Raw genomic sequence first — 23,266 nt, 5'->3', positions numbered from 1 at the left:
TATTGTATTTAATATATCTAAAAAGAGGTTCCCTGGCCGCATTACTGTGTTCATTTGCTTTTGTTTGTATCTTTTTTTTGGTTAACTTCCCCTGGCTGCATGCCTTTCCAATAATTCCACTAAAGCTGTTCAAGCTGTTTATGCCCCATTCACTGTCAGGATAAGATCTCTTCCCACGGAAAAGGCAGACAGCTTCTAACAGTATGCTCAAATGCATGCTTTTTATTACTTAGTTGTGGAAAGCAGATGCTTTAGCCTTAGAACGTTTGTAGCATTTCCTATTCATGCCTCAGTAACTTTCTTTGCACTTTGCAGGCATTTTTGAATTGACTTTTTCAACCTAATCTATTTGGTCTTTATGATAAAATTCTAAATAAAGCTAATATACAAGAGCTATGCTATATTATACTACTAAACATGCAGTCACAGGTGCTGTTACCTTGCAGACAATAGGGTCATGATTTGAATGGTGCAGCAGTAGCAGTCGCACAAGACCCAAAAGCTGGCTGAACTTCCCTAAACATGATATTGCTATATTTGACTACTAAACAGGCAGTCACAATCGCAGTTTCCTTGCAGTTAAAAGGGACTTGATTTGAATGGTGCAGCAGGTACAGCGGCACCGGAGCCAAAAGTTCTAGGGATCCCACTAAACACAGATTATTGCTAAAATGTAAAACTAAACAGGCAGTTACAAGTGCAATTACCTTGCAGACAACAGGGTCATTGTTTCAATGGTGCAGCAGCTGCAGTGACATCAGGACCAAAAGCTCTAGGCACCCCACTAAACACCTAAAATTGCTATATTTTACTACTAAACAAGCATTCATAAGTAGGGTTACCATGCAGACAACAGGGTCATGATTTGCATGATGCAGCAGGTGCATTGCCACTAGTCCCAAAAATTGTCAGAACTCCTTTAAACACCTAATATTTCTACATATTACAACTATACAGGGAGTCACAATTGCAGTTACCTTGCTGTTAAAAGGGGCTTGATTTAAATGGCCCAGCAGGTGTAGTGGCACCGGGGTCACAAGTTGTCATGCCTCCACTAAACACCAGATATTGCTGTATTTTACTACTAAACAGGGAGTCACAAGTGCAGTTATCTTGCAGCCAACAGGGTCATTATTTGATGGTGCAGCAGGTGCAGTGGCACCAGGCCCAAAAGCTATCAGAACACCTAAAAAACACCTACTATTGTTATATTTTACAACTAAACAGGCAGTCAGAAGTTTAGTTATCTAGCAAGCGCTAGGGTGATGATTTTATTAGTGCAGCAGGCGCAGTGGCACCAGGACCAAAAGCTACAGGCACTCCAATAAACACTGATTATTGCTATATTTTACAACTAAAAGGCAGGCGCAAGTGCAGTTATCTTTTAGGCACTAGGGTCATGATTTGAATGGTGCATGAGCACAACCTGCCAAGAAGCAGCAGACTTGTGCAAACTCACTTCTGGTGCTTCAAATGGAAAATGTCTTCTATTCCACCAGGTGTAACAAGCACCATTCCATACTCTATTTTAGATAACACCCATTTATCAGAGCCCAAGCTGTGGCCCTCAGATGTCTTGGTAAAAGTTTGGAGCACCTTCAGTGAACTCAAAGATTGTGGGGTTCAGTGAAGCAAAATCATAAAGAAGGTGAAGAAAAACAAACGGCTTTTCTGCACAACTTTTCCAATCTATTCCAGTGCTTCTCTTCCCACAAGGCCTTTGCATTGAACCGCAGCTTTAACATCCTCAAAGCAAGAATATCTGTAGCTCTACTGGGTTGGTGAGTTTTAGGAGATACGATTTAGCACCTATTTTAACCTTTAGTTACGGTTTGTGGCAAGGTTGTGGTTTCTTTGTGTTTCCTCATCCAGACAAACATGGCTGCCAGCAGCCTTTATTTTGACTTGTTCAGGTTCCTTCATAGGTGCTGAGGTGTCAATGTTGGGTAACAAAATTAATCGTTGCTGTTCACCAAATGCTGGGCAGTGGGGTTTAAGTGAGGACCATGCAGTGGAAGGCTTTCAAGAAGAGTAACAACAGCGAAATATCATATTAATAAAGAAGATATCAATATACGTCTTAATAAAGCACAAATATTGCAGGTTTACCTTTGTGCAAATCATATTTATTTTTCATGAAGTGGCCTTTAAAAAACATTCCAATAGGTGTATATTTTTTAATGTATTTAATGTTATCACCTAATGTACTCACTTATACTGCTTTGTTTACTAACATTAAACCCTTTGAATTGTTTCAGATCCTGTGTCTCTCAGAGGTTCTTTGGCCTTGCATATTGTTTTTAATTTTGGCTGCAGTTCGTTATCAGGAACCTCCACAATTCGTAGAAAAATGTAAGTGTATACTTTTTCCGTTGTTTCTCCACTCTGGACACGGCCACAATAAATCTTGGTTGCTTAGACAAGTATAACGATATCTACGCTTTTACTATGTTTAAAATACATATATTTTGCAATGCAGACAGCATGGCATATTCAATGTAAACCCTTAGTTTACTATTTACGCGAGTATTTGTGCTGTTTTTATGTGTGAATGTCTTACTCATTGGTCCTAGTAATCCACAGTGTGTCCTTCTTTAATCTAGAAGAAGCCTCCTCCTGACCTACGACATTGCCTATTCATGCACATTACAGTTACAATAACAAAGAAAATATACGACGTCAGCTATGAAAATCAAAATGTCAGTCAAAAAAAAGAAACAGTATCCAAGACATAAAGTGAGATACAAAGGATGAATGGCGGGTGGCATATCAAAAGAATAGCGAATTAGGGCCAGAATTAGGTAGAGATCAACAAAATGGAAATAGATTGGAATAAGTGGAGTAAGGCGCTTTTCTTTACCATCAGCCTTCATGGTAAAGTTTAACCCTGGGCGAAGCACTACGCTACGCTCGCGTAGTTTGCGAAGTTTGCGCAACTTTGCACTACGCGAGCTGCACGTAGCACAGTGCGAACACGCGTAGTGCAGCGTAGCGTAGTGCAGCTGGTCATTTTTTGCTTGTTCGCGGTCCTCAGCGTCATGTTCGCGACAGCGAGCAAGCAAAATGACATCCCGGCGAGATTCTCAACACGGGGAGGTCAGGTTTCTCATTGCGAGTGGTTACGCATGCTCGCGACCGCTCGCGATGAGAAACTACCACTTCGCGTTGAGAAAGCTGCCGCTCGAGTAAAAATCTACTCGAGCAGCAGAAAACTACAGCTCGCACTGTGCAAGATGCCGTTTTCAATGATTGCACAGTGCCGGATGCTTGTCCGCACTGTGCAATCATTGAAAACGCATCTTGCACAGTGCGAACCTGCTACCACGCAGCTTGCGTAGTGCTACGTGAAGCTTGCGTAGTGCGAAGTGCACTTTGCGTAGCGTTACTTTGGGAACTACACCCACCCTTAGTAAAGTTGAGAGGTAACTATTGAACACCATTGCCAAAAATCGTCATGGAGCTTCTGAAATAAGATTCCTGAACATTTTCTACATAACAAATGTCCAACGTTGACCCACGTTTGATGGGAACTTGCCAGACTTTCAGGATTGCCAGTAACTATGTAAGATTTCCATTTAGATTAATTGTATGTAAACTTACACTAAGATGATATCAAGAAAATGTGGCATGTATCCGGCCGGCACCGACATTGGGCACCTCTTCAACATATGGATCCGTAAAATTGTTGGTAATACTCTCTTAAGATCATCAGGTGGTCAGAACAGAAAATCGGGCCAGATTTACTTATATTTGATGCACTTCAACGCAGCACTCATGCAAAGTTGGAGACGTTAAGAGAAAGGAAAAAGTTCTTCCTGCCTCAAGAATGCTTACTTTTTGGCAGAAAGTCCAGTCTACCATTTTAGTAGATAAAGCTTTGCTTAAAAAAATATGAGGGCATATTAACAAGGCGGCGATAAATATATTATCACTGCTTTAGCGTCCGTTTTCGGACGGTAAGCGGCAATAATGTTATCGCCGTATCAACAAGGCCACTTAGCGTTGGTTTTTAACGCTTAGCGAACGGATTTATTATCGTCTACCCTCGCATTGCTAATGAGATGCAAGGTAGGCTTGTGGTAGGTGTGTCTGGGAATACTTCAGGGAAATCTATCGCTAACGGGGCTTCGCGATATTAACGAGGCCCCGTCAGCGTTAGCGTTGCGATTTATATCGCTAACAGAGGCTTAACTCAGGAATTTAATGTCTGCTAAATTCCTGATTTAGGCATACCTGTAAAGGGGGTGGATTATGTGGCTAAAACCACAGGCCCTATCAGCAAGTTTATCACCATTTTCAATCGAATATCCCTCAAAAACCAGCGATATTCCATTGAAAATGGCGATAATCCCCGCTATCGCTGGGATTTTTATCTCCATGGCGTTAAGCGTTGTTAATACAAAGCTAACATGTAGATTATCGCCACCGATAGTCAGCAATAGATTTCCTCACGATAACAGCGGCCAGCGATAATTATCGCTGCCGCTTGTTAATATGCCCCATGGGTGGTAAATAGTATTGGAACGGAGTGGTGGCACCCACAGTATTCCCTCTTAATGCAAAATAGTGCAAGTCCGTGCTAAGCGCTACTTTGAGATTCTTTAGGGCTACTTCAAATCTGGATTTGCGCTGGACAGAAAACCCCAATTTAAACCTTTGTGTGAGCTTGTATCGTCTTTTTTGTGACACTGCACTGATAGAAAGGCTTGACAAATCTAACCCTTTGATACAAACCAATATTACTTTCTGAATGACAATTATTCAGAAAATTCACTTCAGTTATTTTCTAGGATGTTACCTGTTGATTGCTCTTTGTGTGCCAATTGTAAATGCAGGATGTATGCAGGGTGAGTTCATCTCATCCAAGATTCTTGAAAATAAATTCATCACTGAGGCGATTCGATTCAGTGAGTTATATAGAGCTTTAGCGACTGAATGATTCTCAATTGAATATGAGAGCAAGCAAGCAAGAAATGGAATGAAACTGAAAACTGAAAAGAGGCTACACTGTTTCGTTGGAGTAAATTTGGCATTGCTGGTCATTAAGTCATGAATTGTTGTAAAACATTCCTGCTAATGCATTATGTTCTTGAGCTAAGGCAGCTTTTCTATGTTATTATAATTACTACATCACTTTTCATAATTCATAAACATATTTCCTCCCCCAAAAAGTTGATAGGGACTTAAGGTTGACTATTAAGTTACAGGTATCTTTGTCATAAAAACTTAAAAGTCATGAAATTCATGAGTTAAGGGACTGCCTTCACCTTGCGTTCCTCTCTCACACAAACACATTGCCTGCCACACTGTCTCGTCCCTGCAGCGCTATATGTGACCTGCCCTCCTTGCAGACCTACTGTGTGTCCGCCACCTCACCTCCATGGACTCTTTCCCCACCACCCTGCCCACTCTGTTGCCCCTATACTGCCTCTGTGTGACCCTTGAGGCTCCTGCATTTGACATCATCCTTGGCCATGAAGCTCCTCGGTGTCCCTCTACCTACAACACTAGGTCTGGTTTGGAACTGAAACGGCAAGGCAGCCCGTTTTTCTAAACTAAATATCTCCAGGTGTTCGCGAGATATTTTTATACAATTAAACGCTTCTGTGGATTGGTGGACTGTTTGTTTTCCACCTTTGTACCCCAATCTCGGCTATAATTTACAAAGTTTGGGAGTGGTCAAAAAAGTGGTGTGAAGAAGCCGGGATTTACTATGAACACCCATTTGGAGGGGGCATTACCCAAGAGATGGGGGGGGTCTGTGAAATAAATACTTCCCTTGCTTTGCCCCGTAGCTGTGTGCTACCCTGCCCATTCTCGCCTTGCCTACAGCAAGAAGTATTATAACCCCCTTGTTTTGCCAAAGGGCGAAGCAGGAACATGCCCTCCTTACACATTGCTTTCCTATGTGTGAAAGAAGGACTTCTGCCAACTTTCTCTTGTTTTGCCCAAGAATGAGGGGGAATATAGAAAGACAAGCCAAAGGCTTGTTGAGCTGTGCTTTTTTGCCAAATTGGGAACAGTGCACAGGATAGTGTAGCAGTGAACTGCTCCCCCATGTTTCAAATCATTATGAGTACTACAGAAGAGCCTGACAGATGTCACCCACTTCTGCACAATTCACTGTTCGGCACACACTGGCCAGCTTTAAGCTACCCACTATATCATTTTGCAATGGCCTCTGTCCTAGGACAAAGCAGGAGGGAATGGATGACATCTCTCTTTCTGGACCTTGGCTGAGGTGGGAATTTTTTAAGTTCCCTGCCTTGGATCAGGGGAGTTAAATAATTTCCTTCTCAGCCTTGTCTAATGTTTCTTGGATAAGGTAGGGGGTCGTGGTCAAGCAAATGAATACAGAGAAAATGCCTTGTCTTTAACCATATCCAGCAGTCAAACGCGTTGGGAACAGATAGTCATAGGTGGGAGTTGCCACTATACCATTAGGTCTTCCAACCTGTAAATTTAAATTTTTACTTTTATTTCTATTTTTTCTTTTCTTTTGCATTGTCTTTCTCCCAATGTTTTTGAAAACATTAGGAGCAAAACTATTGAGGGTGTCCAGTGTGTACCTATAACTCGTGGTGCATGCGCACTACGGGTCTGATTAGCAAAAGGCCTCCGCACTCGTGGCGGAGGTCCTACAGTCGCGGGGATGTCTCCATACTCGGGCGGAATCTCTGCATTGAGAATTGTCATTGCGGAGATTCCGCTCCAAATGTGGAGGGAGATTACCAGGACTATGTGGAGAGGCTCTTTGTGAATCACACCCTACTGTTCATGCATACCCACTTGGGTAATTGCAGAATTGTTACATTATAGGGATATTTTGACATGCACATTCAACACTCACACTGTGCCTCTTGTACTCAAAATTGCTGAAAAGACTTTACCCAAATGAAGCAATGACTTTTAAGAATATCCAAAGGCCTCCGTGCCATAAAACGTTGGTGATCATCCATCTAGTGGTTCTCAGTCACACTTAAAGAAAACATTTTTTTTATATGTGAATGAAAATTGTAATGTTGTGTTAGTATGATAACATGAGGGCACTAGGATCCCGCGTGTAAAGAGAATTCAGGGCAAGGGAAGTAGTCAGGGAATCGTAAAGGGAGGAGTCGAGTAGACGGGGATAGATAGTAATCAGGGAAGGTTGGAGCAGTGTGAGCTCACATGAAACTAGAGAGTTGCTCTTCACGGGCGCCATTACAGCAGTACAAAAATGAGTTTAGGTTCCCCTCTAAAACCGATTGACCAATCTACACCCAGTTTTGACATGATCCTGTATGTCCCCCTACTTTTTGTTACGTACACTAAATGTTAAGTTTTCCGGATGTTTATCGTCTATAAATGGATGAGCTTGAACTAATAGTATATTGGAGGAGTGCTCTTTTCTGCCAGGCTCGTAAGTTGCTTTCACCTGCACAAGGACACATATGTAGTGCAGTCTGTGAGTCAAACTTGCCAGTGCGCCTGACAGATTTCATAACTTTTCATTTTACCCTTTCCCGCAAAGTTTTTACCGTATTATCTTGAACCTTATGTTAGGCTCTGGGCAAACTTAGGGGACTTGGTGCAGAGAACGGTCTGTGGTTTGTTGATTTTCCATCCAATGGCTCTCTGTTCAATCGGTGGTGGTAGGGGGCGGACCTTTGTCATTCTTTCTGGTATTTGATCTGGGTAACTGTGGGCAAGTTTACTACAGGGTGGTTTTCCTAGGGTGAGACCATAGATTGAAGACTGGCAGATCCTGTGATCATGTGATAATCCCTTTTAAGAGCCGTTTTTTTGTTCAGTATTGACAGTTTCTGGTTTCTCTGAACGGGTTTGAAGCTTACAGCTATCTACATAACTCATGTGAGGTGTGCACTGTTGTCTCTCGCTGCTCTCGCTGCTCCGTGAGAAGCGGTCGCTCCCTGCTCGCCCTGCACTACTCACACAGCCTGCCTGCATTCAGATTAACATCTGGGTATCGTAGCGCTCTCCCCATTGCTTGCTTGGTGCTAGGAAATCGTAGCGCTTTGTCTTTACTTCCCTGCCTCACTGCGCTCGCATTGTGTAACTTGTGTGTTTTGTGTGTGTTTTCTTTCGCATTGTGGAACGTGTGATTTTCATTAATATTGCCAGATTGTAACAAGATCATAGCGTATTCCACCTCTGTGCCCCAATCTCGGCCAGTTTCACTTGGACTATCGTTGCCATTTTGTTTGTTGTGCCTGCAGCCAGCCTCCCCACCCCGCTCCTGCCTCCCAGCTTGATCCTCCCTCCCACGGACTTTAAAGGCCTGCCCCGCCGGAAATAGCGCTGTGACCTCTCTCACTGCTCCGTGAGAAGCGGTCGCTCCCTGCTCGCCCTGCACTGCTCACACAGCCTGCCTGCATTCAGATTAACATCTGGGTATCGTAGCGCTCTCCCCATTGCTTGCTTGGTGCTAGGAAATCGTAGCGCTTTGTCTTTACTTCCCTGCCTCACTGCGCTCGCATTGTGTAACTTGTGTGTTTTGTGTGTGTTTTCTTTCGCATTGTGGAACGTGTGATTTTCATTATTATTGCCAGATTGTAACGAGACCATAGCGTATTCCACCTCTGTGCCCCAATCTCAGCCAGTTTCACTTGGACTATCGTTGCCATTTTGTTTGTTGTGCCTGCAGCCAGCCTCCCCACCCAGCTCCCGCCTCCCAGCTTGATCCTCCCTCGCCCCGCCCCTCCACCATCCATATATGACAGATGCTTTCCCGCGCAGCGTTCACGCGCAGCGGTCGCGCCCCATGCGCGCCCAAGGTGCGCCAAAGATAAGCCCGTCTACGCCTGTCCGCGCCTGGACCGCGCCCAGCGCCAGACCCCTGGTCCTCGCAAAACTCACTCCACCCGCATTACGTATGACGCCGCTACCCTCTCGGCCCTTAACCCCGGACGCACAAAACAATGCTACGTAGCTGCCCCGGGACGATCCCACGGCCCCTTCGCCTGTCGCTCCTGCAAATTTACCAGCGATAAGACCCATACCACATCCACTAACCCCAAACACACTTCCGACTCCAACCACCTGAAGTGCATCCTGCTGAACACCCGCTCGGTCCACAGACACGCCACTGAACTCTGGGACCTACTCGACATCACATCACCGGACATCGCCTTCCTTACTGAAACATGGATGAACGCATCATCAACACCCGACATCGCCATTGCCATCCCTGACAATTACAAGATCATCCGGAAAGACCGCACCGTCCAAACAGGAGGAGGCATCGCCATCGTCCATAAGAACACCATCAGAATCACGACCAGCTACGACGATAACCTTGCAACCGCCGAACACCTCCACTTCCAGATCCACACCGACCCCAGAACCACACTTAGAGGCACCCTTATCTACAGACCACCAGGAACCCGTAAACAATTCAACGAAGACATCACTGACTTCATCAGTCCACATGCTCTCGCCTCCGAGAACTACATTCTACTAGGTGACCTCAACTTCCACCTGGAAAAGAAAAACGACAACACCACCACCCTTCTGGACAACCTGGCCAATCTCGGCCTCAAACAACTTGTTGACACCCCCACCCATGTAGCCGGACACACGCTCGACCCAATCTTCACCTCCAGCAAACACATCTCCTTCGATCACACCACAGCTCTCCATTGGACGGACCACTGTTGTGTTCACTTCAGCTACAAAACAACCTCGACCCACAACTCCCCACAACCTATCCCTCGGAGAAAATGGAACAAAATCACCACCGACCAACTCCTCACATCGCTCAACCAAAACACACCCGCCCTCTCATCAGACCCAAACCAAGCTGCCATCAAATTCAAACAATGGATCACTCACAGCGCTGACGAATTAGCACCCTTGAAAAACCACCACACCAAACAAGACAGCAAAAAGGCCCCCTGGTTCAACGATGACCTCAAGAATTCCAAGAAGCTATGCCGTACTCTCGAGAAAACATGGAGAAAAAACCCAACCACCGACAACATGACCACCCTCAAGTCAGCCACCCGCAAACACCACCAGCTGATTCGATCCACCAAGAAATCAGCATTCAAGGATCGACTCGACAACAACGCCCATAACAGCAAGGAACTCTTCAACATCGTCAAGGAATTCACCAACCCCACTGCAGCCTCAAACGACATCACTCCCTCCCAAGACCTCTGCGACTCGTTATCATCCTTCTTCTACAACAAAATTGCCGACATACATAACAGCTTCGAAAACAACTCCGACGAACAATCCTCTCCAGTACCCCCAGAACATAAACAGCCCTCCAACCACCTCAACGCCTGGAACCCAATCACCACTGAAGACACCATCCGCCTAATGAATTCCATCCACTCTGGCTCACCAACCGACCCATGTCCCCACCACATCTACAACAAAGCAGACTTCATCATCGCACCCCTTCTCCGTGACATCATCAACTGCTCCTTCAACTCTGCTACCTTCCCAGAAAGTTGGAAACATGCCGAAGTCAGCGCCCTCCTGAAGAAACCCACAGCAGACCCCTCCGAACTTAAAAACTACCGCCCCATATCCCTACTCCCATTCCCGGCCAAAGTCATTGAGAAAGCCGTCAATAGCCAACTCGCCACCTTCCTGGAATCCAACAACTCCCTCGATCCATCACAATCTGGCTTTCGAGCCAAACACAGCACCGAAACCGCCCTCATCGCAGCAACAGACGACATCCGAACACTACTGGACAACGGAGAAACAGTGGCCCTCATTCTACTCGACCTCTCCGCCGCCTTCGACACTGTCTGTCACAGCACCCTCATACAACGCCTCAGCAACATTGGCATAAAAGGCAAAGCCTTGGACTGGATCATCTCGTTCCTCGCCGGAACTACCCAGAGAGTACGCCTCCCCCATTCAAATCAGAGGCCACCGAAGTCATCTGCGGTGTACCACAAGGATCTTCACTTAGTCCCACCCTCTTCAACGTCTACATGAGTCCACTCGCCCCATCACGCGCCAACACAACCTCAACATCATCTCCTACGCTGACGACACCCAGCTGATCCTTTCCCTCACCAAAGACCCCAACACAGCCAAAACCAATCTTCACGAAGGCATGAAAGAAGTAGCCATTTGGATGAAAAACAGCCGCCTAAAACTTAACTCAGACAAAACGGAAGTGCTCATTCTAGGATCATTCCCCTCTGCCTGGGACGACTCATGGTGGCCTTCGGACCTAGGCTCCGCACCCGTACCCACAGACCACGCACGCAACCTAGGCTTCATCCTAGACTCCTCCCTCTCGATGACCAGACAAGTCAACGCCGTCTCATCCTCCTGCTTCAACGTACTTCGTATGCTCAAAAAAATCTTCCACTGGATCCCCACCGAGACAAGAAAGACTGTCACCCACGCACTGGTTACGAGTCGTCTAGACTACGGAAACACCCTCTACGCCGGAATTACAGCCACACTACAGAAAAAACTCCAAAGCATTCCAAAACGCATCGGCGAGACTCATTCTGGACTTCCCTCGGCAAGATTACATTACCGGCCACCTGAAAGACCTCCACTGGCTTCCCATCAACAAGAGAATAACATTCCGTCTCCTCACCCACGCACACAAGGCCCTCTACAAACTAGGACCCGAATGCCTCAACACTCGACTATCCTTCTATACACCCAACCGCCAACTAAGATCCTCCAATCAAGGCCTCGCCGCAGTCCCGCGTATCCAAAGGTCCACCATGGGAGGTAGATCCTTCTCCTACTTAGCGGCCAAGTCCTGGAACTCACTCCCCACTCACCTCCGCCTCACACAGAACCACATCTCCTTCAGAAAAGAACTTAAAACCTGGCTATTCGATAAATAATGAACCCCCTCCCCAAGCGCCTTGAAACCCTCTGGGTGAGTAGCGCGCTATACAAATTCTTGAACTTGAACTTGAACTTATGAATGTCCCATGGGGTGTCTGGAAAGACGATATGTGTGTTCGTAAATGTATTTCTAGGTCTTTATTGTGTACAGCATTCATGTCTGAACGGTCATTTTGTTTCCATATCCTGATCTTTATTTTACTGGTATTTCTTTATATCATATGTCCTTGACTCATTGTTCCACAATTTGCCAACCCTCATCTCTCCCTTGATCAGTCATTCACATGCAATCTTCTTTTTAGTGACTGGGCCATTACTGTGTCGGATCCACTGAAGAGTGATTCTTGGCCTAGTGCAGCTGTGGAAAAAAACTGAGCAGTTTTGATTTGTTTGCAAAAAAAATAATAGATATATAGGGAAGACTCCTGAAGAAATGGCGAAACAAATTAAGAGGCAGTGAGGAACACTATAGGGAATGATTTAGGGGGTCTCCTGGCATCTGATGAAGGTCAACAAGAACCTTCATGTTGCTTAATCGTTTAAGGCATGTGGGAGTCGTATCTCTTAATGGGAAGGGAACCATGTACAACTAAATGTTAATGTGAGAAAGCACTGATGATCCAGCAAAAACACTTGACCTGAAACAAAGAGCAAACCTTTTTTTTCCGGGGAGTAATCCCTATAAATAAGACATAGGATCACAGATACATACATCATATATTTGAATAAAAAGATAAAAAGTGCAAATTCTAAAATACATCTTTCCTCCATATTTTATATTACAATAAGATCTTGATAAAAAAAAACATATATTCATTACAGCGGCTAAAATAACATGTTTGAAAAATGTTGCTTCTTTCGCCCCATGCCAACGATAAGTATCTGGACACAGAGTATAAAACCAACTCAGTAGTCTCCAATCTTAGTGTCCGAGTTGATCTATAGACAAAATACGGCATATTGGAATTAATCAAGTCTTCCTCAACTTATTGTAAAGAGGACAGCAAAAAAGAAAGCGCTCATCCGACCCAGTATTTACCTTACAGACAAGACAGGTGGGAGAGACAGAACCCTCTCACCACCTGCTTCTGAGATGGTTCAAGACCAGAATACCATATCTGAACTATTAAAAATGGTTATTGCCTGAGGAAGTTTGATGTGATTTAAAAATGATTCAAAACTCATATTGCATTTAAAGTTTGGAAACCTTCCGGTCTGAGAAGCAATATCTGGTTTAGAGCAAACGTTACTGCAGTGAAGATGTATCGGTGGTAGCTATAAGCAATGTGGTAACAAAATATTGAATACATAAATACCAGAGGTTTCAAAGTAAAGCAGATCAGGAAGGATAGCGGGCGAAATGCAGAAGGTAGATTTAGAAACACATTGATGTGAAGAATGGGAAAATGAAGGCACACATGATCGTATGGTTGAGTACGGAGGATGCACGTAGGACTGAAGCTGAGAGCATGGGATATAGAGTCGGTTGTCGTTAGTGCCCAAGGATTGGTCAAAATCGGGATTTACTTCAAACACCCCAGATTTACACCTGGGATCCTCGAAATCCTGTGGCTCTTCATAGTCAGATCAACAGACCTTTGCCACCATATTGGAATGGAGCTAAAATAAAAGTACAAGTCATTTATCATCAAATGTCAGGTTATTAATTATTAGTCATTGACAAGAAGTTGAAGTAGTTTCTAAAGCCTTTATTTCTCTTTAAGGAGTTAGTATGTTTTTGTTTTAAATGTATATTCAGGTTAAACCAATTACAGAAATATTGACAAAAGGTATAATTAATGACAGCATAAATCAACAGAGTGTTCCATAAAGGAATTATTCCTTATCTACCTAAAGAGCCTAACCTACCCTATAGAGAACCCATGAAGAGTATCTGGGAAAGAACAAGATTTCGGAGCTTAGATAGAGTCTTGAACTTCCCATAAAGGGTTGTTCTGGAAAGTCAGCTGAGTTTCCCACATCTGCAGTAGCAACTGTTAAATAAATCAGATCTAGAGGAATGATTGCAGCAGAACCATTGATCAATGCAGGAAGAAAATCTCCCAGGGAAAATGATGGAAAAATAGATGTCAGCATTACCTTTCAATATTAAGGACAGAACGCCTTAGGCGCCAGGCGTTATGCAAGGTAAAGGATCTTCTCTCCTCTCTAGCTATGAACACTTGATTATAATATGATACACACAAATAATGTACCACAAATTACTAGATTTAAGTCATCTTCAGGCAATGGAACCCACTCATCCGATTGTGTCTTAGGCGTCTGTTGCTTCTCCTCTGGATCCCCACTGTAAACATTCACGCTGGTCAATATTTTAACCAATGTTGCAATTTTAGATACAAGGGACAACGTTATCATGAGAACCCTCATACGTAAGTTGTCAACTGCTTTCAATGTCTCGTTGTGGAGACAAAGTGCTAGTCAAATGCGATGCAACAATTCTAATGACATTGCCATGGTTAAGCATAGATATGTTATTTCTAATTTGTTCTTTATTCTAACAGTCTATTCATTATAAAGCAAAACAGCCAAATTAATTGTTAAAGGAGGGTGAGCTAATATGGTATGATGAAGCAAAGAATATATTTTTAAAGTCAGAATATACTTTCAGTAGGATGCTGGTGCTAGGCAAACATACTAAAGAAACATCTATTTAGCTATAAGCAAGAGTCGAAAGAAAATATGGTTTTGGCCTAGTTACTGAGGCACATTGAGAATGATAATCTACTCCAGTTTGCACTACACATTCAATTTTCTGCATTTTTAAGCAAGCACATTTCCTCTATGTGTGATTTATTTATGCAGTTCCCAGCAGTGTTTTAAATGCATCTTGAAGTGAAATTCTAATAGATTAATGCAAGTCTCATTTGATGTTATGTTATGTTAAATGAACTTGTAAAGTGCACATACACCAAACGGTTTCATGGCGCTGGAGTCCAGGGAATGCCGCAGCGGTGAGGGAATTAGTCATATGCCTGGCGGAACAGCCAGGTCTTTAACTTTTTCCTAAACTGCCCGTAGGAGGTCACTGATCTAATTCGCCACAGGGAGAGAGTTCCAGAATTGAAAGGCCAAAACCGCAAATCTTAGTCCCCCATGTTTCTTACGTTTAAAGGACGGGATGACCAAAAAATTCAAATTAGAGGACCTGAGGTCCAGAGAGGGGATGCAGCGCTGAATCCCAGAGTACATAAATGCTGGACTGTCGCCATAGAGAGCTTTAAATGTGATACACCCCAGCTTAAATGCACAGCGTTTGGCTACTTGCAGCTAGTGTAGACTTTCCATCAAAGGTTTAACATGTGCCATTTGGGCTGGTGGTAGATTAATCTGGCTGCTTGGTTTTGCACCAGCTGCATGCATTTTAGTTGATATGCCGGAATACCTGCATAAAGTTAGTTGGCATAATCAGTGCGGGAGATTACCAAAGCCAGGATGACTTGGGTCAGGGCTTCTGTAGTCATAAATCTACTGATCTTCCTGATCCTTCGCAACTGGAAGAAACAGGAGTAGACCACTGCCCCAATCTGGGCTTTCACAGACAGGTCACTGCTGATAATAATATCAAGCGGTTCGATAGATCATGCTGGGCGTGGGGGGTTTCCTAATTGGAGTGGCCAAAAGTTGGAGTTCCAAGGGTTAGCTGGCCCACCAGTTAGGATCAGCTGCTTTTTATCAGGATTTAATTTTAGATTATTCATTCATTAAACTTTATTTCGGCTATTACAGCCATAAAAGTGCATAAAAAAGAAAATTAAAATGTTGACAACATCTTTAAAAGACAGGAAATTATTGTAAATAAAGAGATATACATTACACAAGAAATACACACATACTTTAAGGGAATTGGGCCAATAAATATTCAGCAGTATGGGAAATGTATACATATATTTAAAAATATAGTTTAACATCTAGATCTTAAACCCAAGTAAAAGATTACATATAAAAAATAACTAAGCCCAACAACCCCTAGCAGCCATTTAATGTATTACAATCCTTGAAATCAACAAGTGACAACCTAGTTGCCCTACTATCTCACATAGACCTGAAACAAGGGTAGATAGGCTACAAATGTTACAGATTCACATGGCAACTATCAAGGAGGTACCCTCTCTTGGACCACATTGCAAATAAAACATTTTGAGATCACAACAGCAATAACCGGGTCAGTGTCTGTTTTCAAAATCTTAAAGATTTCTCTATAATTTCTAATGCCCAGGTTTCTGCAAAGTTGGATCACCCACTTAGATCAGGGGCTCTTATATGCCGGACAGAAGAATATTACATGAATCTCGGTTTCTTCCTCAATTAAACACCCAGGACAGGGGCGGCCTATACTGCCTGCCCACCTGTTAATACGAGAAGTTAAGTGGAAGGGTTCCATACCTAAATTGTAGGTACAATTCTTTAACTAATACAGGTTGCATAGTGTCTATCACTTGCTAAAATTTATATTGGCTCTTGGAATCAAGGAATCCATAGGTTAGGCTAGGGGTATCAGCCGTCTGTACGATACGTGACAAATTATAATCCTTCAAAGCACATACTAGGGATTTTTTTAAAGTTTCCGCACATGAAACTTCAGGTGCAGTCCATAGATCTCCCATGCCCATTGCTGTGAATGTGTCCCTATTAAAAAAGAAAATTGCAAAAAACACAGTTGATGGACAGAATGCATAACAATGTCTTACATTCACCCCAGTACAAAGATCTGGGCCTAAATCCATCGTTTTTTTGCACTCCACCCCACCCTAGGTCAGACAATGGCTATATGTAAATCAGCCTTGACCATGTGCCTCATGGGAACAGTCCAGCCCGAACTACCAAGCCATGTCTATCCTAGACCGGAATCAAGCATCCAAGGACCGGTTTCTGGCCATCAGCCTTCTTCAGCCTGGATAGCTTGACTCCAGTGATGTGGAGAGCCTGGGACTCACGTCTGAGCATACCCAGCCCACTCGGGGTGAAAATTGCAAAAAGAACAGTTGATGGACAGAATGCAGAACAATGTCTTACATTCACCCCAGTACAACGATCTGGGCCTACATCCATCGTTTTTTTGCACTCCACACCACCCTAGGTCAGACAATGGCTATATGCAAATCAGCCTTGACCCTGTGCCTCATGGGAACAGTCCAGCCCGAACTACCAAGCCATGTCTTTCCTAGACAAGAATCAAGCATCCAAGGACCGGTTTCTGGCTGTCAGCCTTCTTCAGCCTGGATAGCTTGACTCCAGTGATGTGGAGAGCCTGGGACTCACGTCTGAGCATACCCAGCCCACTCGAGGTGAAAATTGCAAAAAACACAGTTGATGGACAGAATGCAGAACAGTGTCTTACATTCACCCCAGTACAAAGATCTGGGTCTAAATCCATCGTTTCTTTTGCACTCCACACCACCCCAGGTCAGACAATGGCTATATGCAAATCAGCCTTGACTCTGTGCCTCATGGGAACAGTCCAGCCCGAACTACCAAGCCATGTCTTTCCTAGACCGGAATCAAGCATCCAAGGACCGGTTTCTGGCTATCAGCCTTCTTCAGCCTGGATAGCTTGACTCCAGTGATGTGGAGAGCCTGGGACTCACGTCTGAGCATACCCAGCCCACTCGGGGTGAAAATCGCAAAAAACACAGTTGATGGACAGAATGCAGAACAATGTCTTACATTCACACCAGTACAAGGATCTGGGCCTAAATCCATCGTTTTTTTGCACTCCACACCACCCTAGGTCAGACAATGGCTATATACAAATCAGCCTTGACCCTGTGCCTCATGGGAACAGTCCAGCCCGAACTACCAAGCCATGTCTTTCCTAGACCGGAATCAAGCATCCAAGGACCAGTTTCTGGCTATCAGCCTTCTTCAGCCTGGATAGCTTGACTCCAGTGATGTGGAGAGCCTGGGACTCACGTCTGAGCATACCCAGCCCACTCGGGGTGAAAATTGCAAAAAAGACAGTTGATGGACAGAATGCAGAACAATGTCTTATATTCACCACAGTACAAAGATCTGGGCCTAAATCCATCGTTTTTTTACACTCCACACCACCCTAGGTCAGACAATGGCTATATGCAAATCAGCCTTGACCCTGTGCCTCATGGGAACAGTCCAGCCCGAACTACCAAGCCATGTCTTTCCTAGACCGGAATCAAGCATCCAAGGACCGTTTTCTGGCTATCAGCCTTCTTCAGCCTGGATAGCTTGACTCCAGTGATGTGGAGAGCCTGGGACTCACGTCTGAGCATACCAAGCCCACTCGGGGTGAAAATTGCAAAAAACACAGTTGATGGACAGAATGCAGAACAATGTCTTACATTCACCCCAGTGCAAAGATCTGGGCCTAAATCCATTGTTTTTTTGCACTCCACACCACCCTAGGTCAGACAATGGCTATATGCAAACCAGCCTTGACCCTGTGCCTCATGGGAACAGTCCAGCCCGAACTACCAAGCCATGTCTTTCCTAGACCAGAATCAAGCATCCAAGGACCGGTTTTCGTTTTTTCCGGTCCTCGGAAGCTTGTTTCCGTTCCAGGGAAGGCATGGCTTGGCAGTTCGGGCTGGACTGTTCCCATGAGGCACAGGGTCAGACTGATTTGCATATGGCCATGTCTGAACTGGGGAGGTGTGGAGTGCAAAAAAACGATGGATATAGGCCCAGATCTCTGTACTGGGGTGAATGTATGACATTGTTCTGCATTCTGTCCATCAACTGTGGTTTTTGCACCTAATAAAAACCAGCCATGGAATTCTACCTGCCCCAATGTGGACAGTACCGATTTTAATTCGTCCCCATAATGGACCAATTCTGGGGTGCTCCTCAGACGTCGCCAATACATCAATGGACGCAACGATATTAAATCGGCTATGGAGCAAATGCCCAGGTCCATTCTGAGTGGTACTAGGGGCGTATTTTTGGGCTGGCTTAAAATCTGTCTCATAAAATTATTTTCAGTTACTATAAGGGCATTCACTGCACAGTGCCCCCACAGTTCTGTCCCATATATGGCGGATCCCCTGGCTTGCATTTGAAAAATTTCTACTGGGGGACCTATGGCCTTTAAGGCCGAAGTTGTGTGAAGTTTTAAAATCCCTCCAATGGCCTGAGTCTGTTTTAAATTGGCCTTAATAATTTGTGAGCCCCACCCCATTTTGTCATTTAGGGAGAGTCCTAAATAATCAAAGATAGAGTCTCTATCTAAAGGTCTACCATCCATTGTAGGGTGAGGGCAATTGGTGGAATTCGCATTAAAAACCATATATTTAGTCTTTGTAATATTAACAACCAGATTCCTCCTCTTACAAAACTGGCTGAATTCCTCTAGGACACGCTGCATCCCCCTAGGTGATTTCGAGAAGAGCAGAGTGTCGTCCGCAAACATTAGTGCTGGGAATTTGCGGCTCAGCAGTTTTGGGGGATCAATATCTTTAACAGCAAGTATGTCTTCGATTAGCCCGTTGAGAAAGAGGGACAAAAGAGTCGGTGCAAGCACACACCCCTGTCTCACCCCCTTCCCAACGGGGAAAGGAGAAGTTAGTTTACCATTCTTGCCAAACCTCACCCTTGCAAAGGTTCCCTCGTGGAGGCGCCTAAACTGGTGGCATAAGTACGGTGGGGCTCCCATATCTAGCAAGATGCCCCACAACTGTTCGCGGTCCACCATATCAAAGGCTGATTTTAAATCCACGAACGTGAGGTACAAACTTCCACCCTCCAAGACTATATGCTTCCAGTATATCAGTAGTAACCTGAACAACTGGTCTATAGTCGATGTTTTACTTCTAAAGCCAGCTTGGAGGGGAGTTAAAATATCATGGTCCTCCATCCACTCGTGTAATCTAGCCAATAACACTCTAGCATATATTTTTTGGGACACATCTATGAGACTTATCGGCCTGTAATTTACCGGGTCAATTGGAGACCCCTTTTTATAGATCGGGATGATATCTGCCCCAGCCCACGCGGGGGGGCGGCATCCCATTGAGGATCGCATTAAAGAGCATTTAAAGGTATGGAGCCCACACTGCCTGTTCGCTTCTATACAGGTCCCAAGGAATTCTATCTAACCCAGAGGCCTTGTTTGGTAGCACCTTCGTAATTGCAGTGGACTCCTCAACCAAGGTACAGGTAGGCAAATCCCTAAAAAAACGGCTAGAGTTCGGGTGTAACATATGTTCCTGTTCATGGATTGCTCTTCTTTTGGGCTTGAGTATAAATCCTTAAAATGAAGACGCCAGGCTTCCTCACTGATATTGGGCTCAATGACGGTCTTACCCTCAACTCGTCCAGTAAGGACTAAGTTCCAAAAGCCTCTAATATCTTTTTGGTCTAAAGCATTTTTTATTGCCTGCCATCTTTCCATTTCCCATTCTGTTTTCGCATATAAAATCACCTTTTTTTGAAAAAAAACTGCTTTCCCTAATACTTGCACTATCACCCCTTTTAAGGGATGTCAGAAGCACACTTTTCGCGTCTCTGCACGCAGTATTATACCAGGGACTTTTTCCCCTAGGTCGGTTACTCTCAATTAATGTATTACTTTATAAGAAGGGTGCCAGGGTTGCAACCAGATCCTGATGGACTATTACTAGCTCTACATTATCGTCGACCTCCATCAACCACTGTTAGATTATCTTGTCGATTGTGATCCAAAACTTGCCCCGGTTCTGACACTTGTACTTCCAATGTCAGAACCAGAGGGTTATGATCGCTTTCTGGTCGGGAAAAAACACAGAACTTAATTGCTTTGTGCCAAATTTCAGTATTTATTAGAATATAATCTATTATGGATTCCTGGGCCGGTTTATTGTAGGTAAAATGGCCCGGGTTATCATCGGCAAACCGGCCATTGCAGGTCCTCAGTGAATAAGTAAGTGTTAAAGAGGTCAATTGGAGGACCAGAGGGGTCCATCCCCTTATTGGGTAAGCATTAGCCACAGGGATCGATAATATTGCATCCTCCTCAGACGTGATTGGTAATGGCAAACCATTAAGGGGCTCAAAGTGGCAGTTGAAATCGCCACCTATGATAAAGAGTGCTTTCCCCAAAGGTGTATCCAATAGGGCTGCCAAGTGATCCAAAGTTGTTGATGTCTAGAATAGACATTAATATCGGCCAGATTGGGTATATCAGCATTGTAGAGGAGAATCCATAGAATATCCGGCATGTGGGTATCTAAACCCTTTACAGTATACCCTAAATAAGTGCCCACCCATATGCATAGACCCCCTGATCGTCTAACTCTTAGACCTTTCACTGCTGGCTCACTGTATGATACAAAGCCTACTCTATGTAAGGTTTTTAGAGCCCAGGTTTCCTGAAAGAGGCATATCTCATGGTCATCTACAAAATTACCCCAATCCGTCTGCTCTAATTTGCCCAATAATCCTGCTATGTTCCAAGACATAACCTTGGTACCATTGAGGCCTTCTTCCATCTCACCTTCAGGATTCGACTCAACCTCTTGCCCAGGTGCATTTTCTGTCATTCCTACATAATTACAAATAGTTACATGGATCTGGGGAGGTGTACCCTCCTCTCCAGCTGTTACACTATTAGATTTTAACCCGGCCACCAAATTGCCCACATCCTCACATGCACCAGAGATGCTTGTCCTCTCCCTTTCTTCACACCTGTTATCACTCCTTCGCTCTAACAGTTGTCCCAAGAGCTCAACCCCCGGACCCAAGGTAGAATCACCAAAATAGTAAGGACAAGTGGGGGGTGGTATGTGATTTGGCTCCAGTCAGTCGACCACATCCAGGACACTGTATCTATTTCTTACGGGGATGTTAAAGGCAGAGCCAAAACCGTCCAACCCAGGACTATTGGTCACATTTTCAGGTAGAGGTCGCCCCTCCCGAATTCTTTCCTAGTTCCCTAACGGCTCGGCTCTTGATGTAGTGGTATAAAAATAACTAAGATCCAGAGCCTGTATAGAGGTTTTCAAATTTCGATATGGTCCCTCACAGATATGGGGTGCTGCCCACCTATCTCCAAAATTAACTACTATACAGTTACCTGGGATATCTTTCTTCCTCCGGCCAACCCGTATTCAGCCAATGGATAGTTTTATTCTTTAGCTCAGTATACGATTCTGACCTACTCTCGGCTAGGGCCGGGACCCCTGCCAAAACAACCACATAGGGTACTGACTCAGGTGGCAAATCAATGTGTGGTAATGTATTCACATGATTATCAAATCCCTTTGAGACCCCCCTGTGTACTTATTGCCGAGCCCAGTTCCCGAGATTCAAGTTGATTTCTCCCACCCCTAGTAGAGTCTCGGTTTTCCGTTGGTACTCTGCTATTATCAGTAATGGCACTTGGTGCAATGTTCCCACATGTTGTACCTTCCATTAGTTCTGTGGCATGGGTGTCAGAGATCGAGTTGGTACCACTCGCACCCCTACATCCTTCAGTGGTTATGTTCTTGACCTGGCCACTCACTGGAAGATTCTTCTGAATACCATCTAGGTTGGTCATTATCAAGTGTTCAAATTTCACCATCCTCTACTCAATCAATGAAAGACTATTAAATAAGGGGTTGTAAGGAGGAAGTGATAAGGCCACCAATCTTTACCAACAGTCCATCGTCCATTGACAACAAAGGGCCAGCAAGAGGGACCATAGAGGGTGTAATCTCATGTAGTGAACCTAGGCTTGGAAGGATGGCATCGGGTAGGTCTCCATTTTTGCTCAGCTTAGGAATTTTGGGGTCTTTTCCCTTCAGCATACCCCCACCTCGCTTCCTCTTTGGATTTGCCCCCATGTTCTGAGCAGTTTGATTGGGCAAAGCTTCCTTGGATGCCCCCACTGGTACACTGTCCGATGCCTGTTCATCAATAGTGGGAGCCTGAGTGCTCTTACACACAATTCTGCCTGACTGATCAGGCTCCCCCTCAGTGGAAACGCGCACCTCCTCCTGCAAGGCAGAGTTACTACTTAAACTAGTTACTCCATGGACTGTGGCTTTACAGATGACTCTCTCTGGAGTTCGTGCCAAGATCAGGTCACCCATAGATGAGCGTTTAGCAAATTCGAGTTCCTGGGAAACACGACGCTCAGTTAGGGCAATTTTGTGGGCCAACACTGAAATTGCCCTTGTGATAAACTGGTCCAGAGTCCCAACTACGTGTACACCCGTAGCCACTTTCCTGCTCTTTCCCTCACGGCCAGGCATTGCAACCAAAATGATTACTATAATTAGAGTACTAGGAAAAATATTAGTTCGCTGTAAAAATAAAATTGGTGGTAACTAACCTTAGGCTGCAAAAGTTAGAGAGGGGGACCAGCTCAGCCTCCAACGGGCTCAAACGGGCCCGCCCTCGGCCCGGGCTTGGCCAGGCGCCTGCCCGCTCACGTTTCACGTAGCGGGAGTAGTGAGGTAATTTATGCAGG

General features: G+C 44.6%; 1 protein-coding gene across 1 annotated transcript in view; it reads left to right on the top strand.

Moving 5' to 3' along the window:
• LOC147722455 (ATP-binding cassette sub-family A member 13-like) overlaps positions 1-23,266 on the top strand; it is a 237,986-nt gene that overhangs the window by 124,046 nt on the left and 90,674 nt on the right. The window contains exon 2 of the mRNA XM_086967311.1: positions 2,259-2,352. Within this exon, the coding sequence (XP_086823437.1) occupies positions 2,259-2,352 (94 nt within the window). The remainder of the gene's footprint in view (positions 1-2,258; positions 2,353-23,266) is intronic.

Source organism: Lissotriton vulgaris, chromosome 4_1 (assembly GCF_964263255.1).
Source record: "Lissotriton vulgaris chromosome 4_1, aLisVul1.2, whole genome shotgun sequence".
In the NCBI taxonomy this organism is placed as follows: Eukaryota; Metazoa; Chordata; class Amphibia; order Caudata; family Salamandridae; genus Lissotriton; species Lissotriton vulgaris.
Note: the sequence above shows the minus strand (reverse complement) of the source record. Positions and strands in the feature narration are given on the sequence as shown.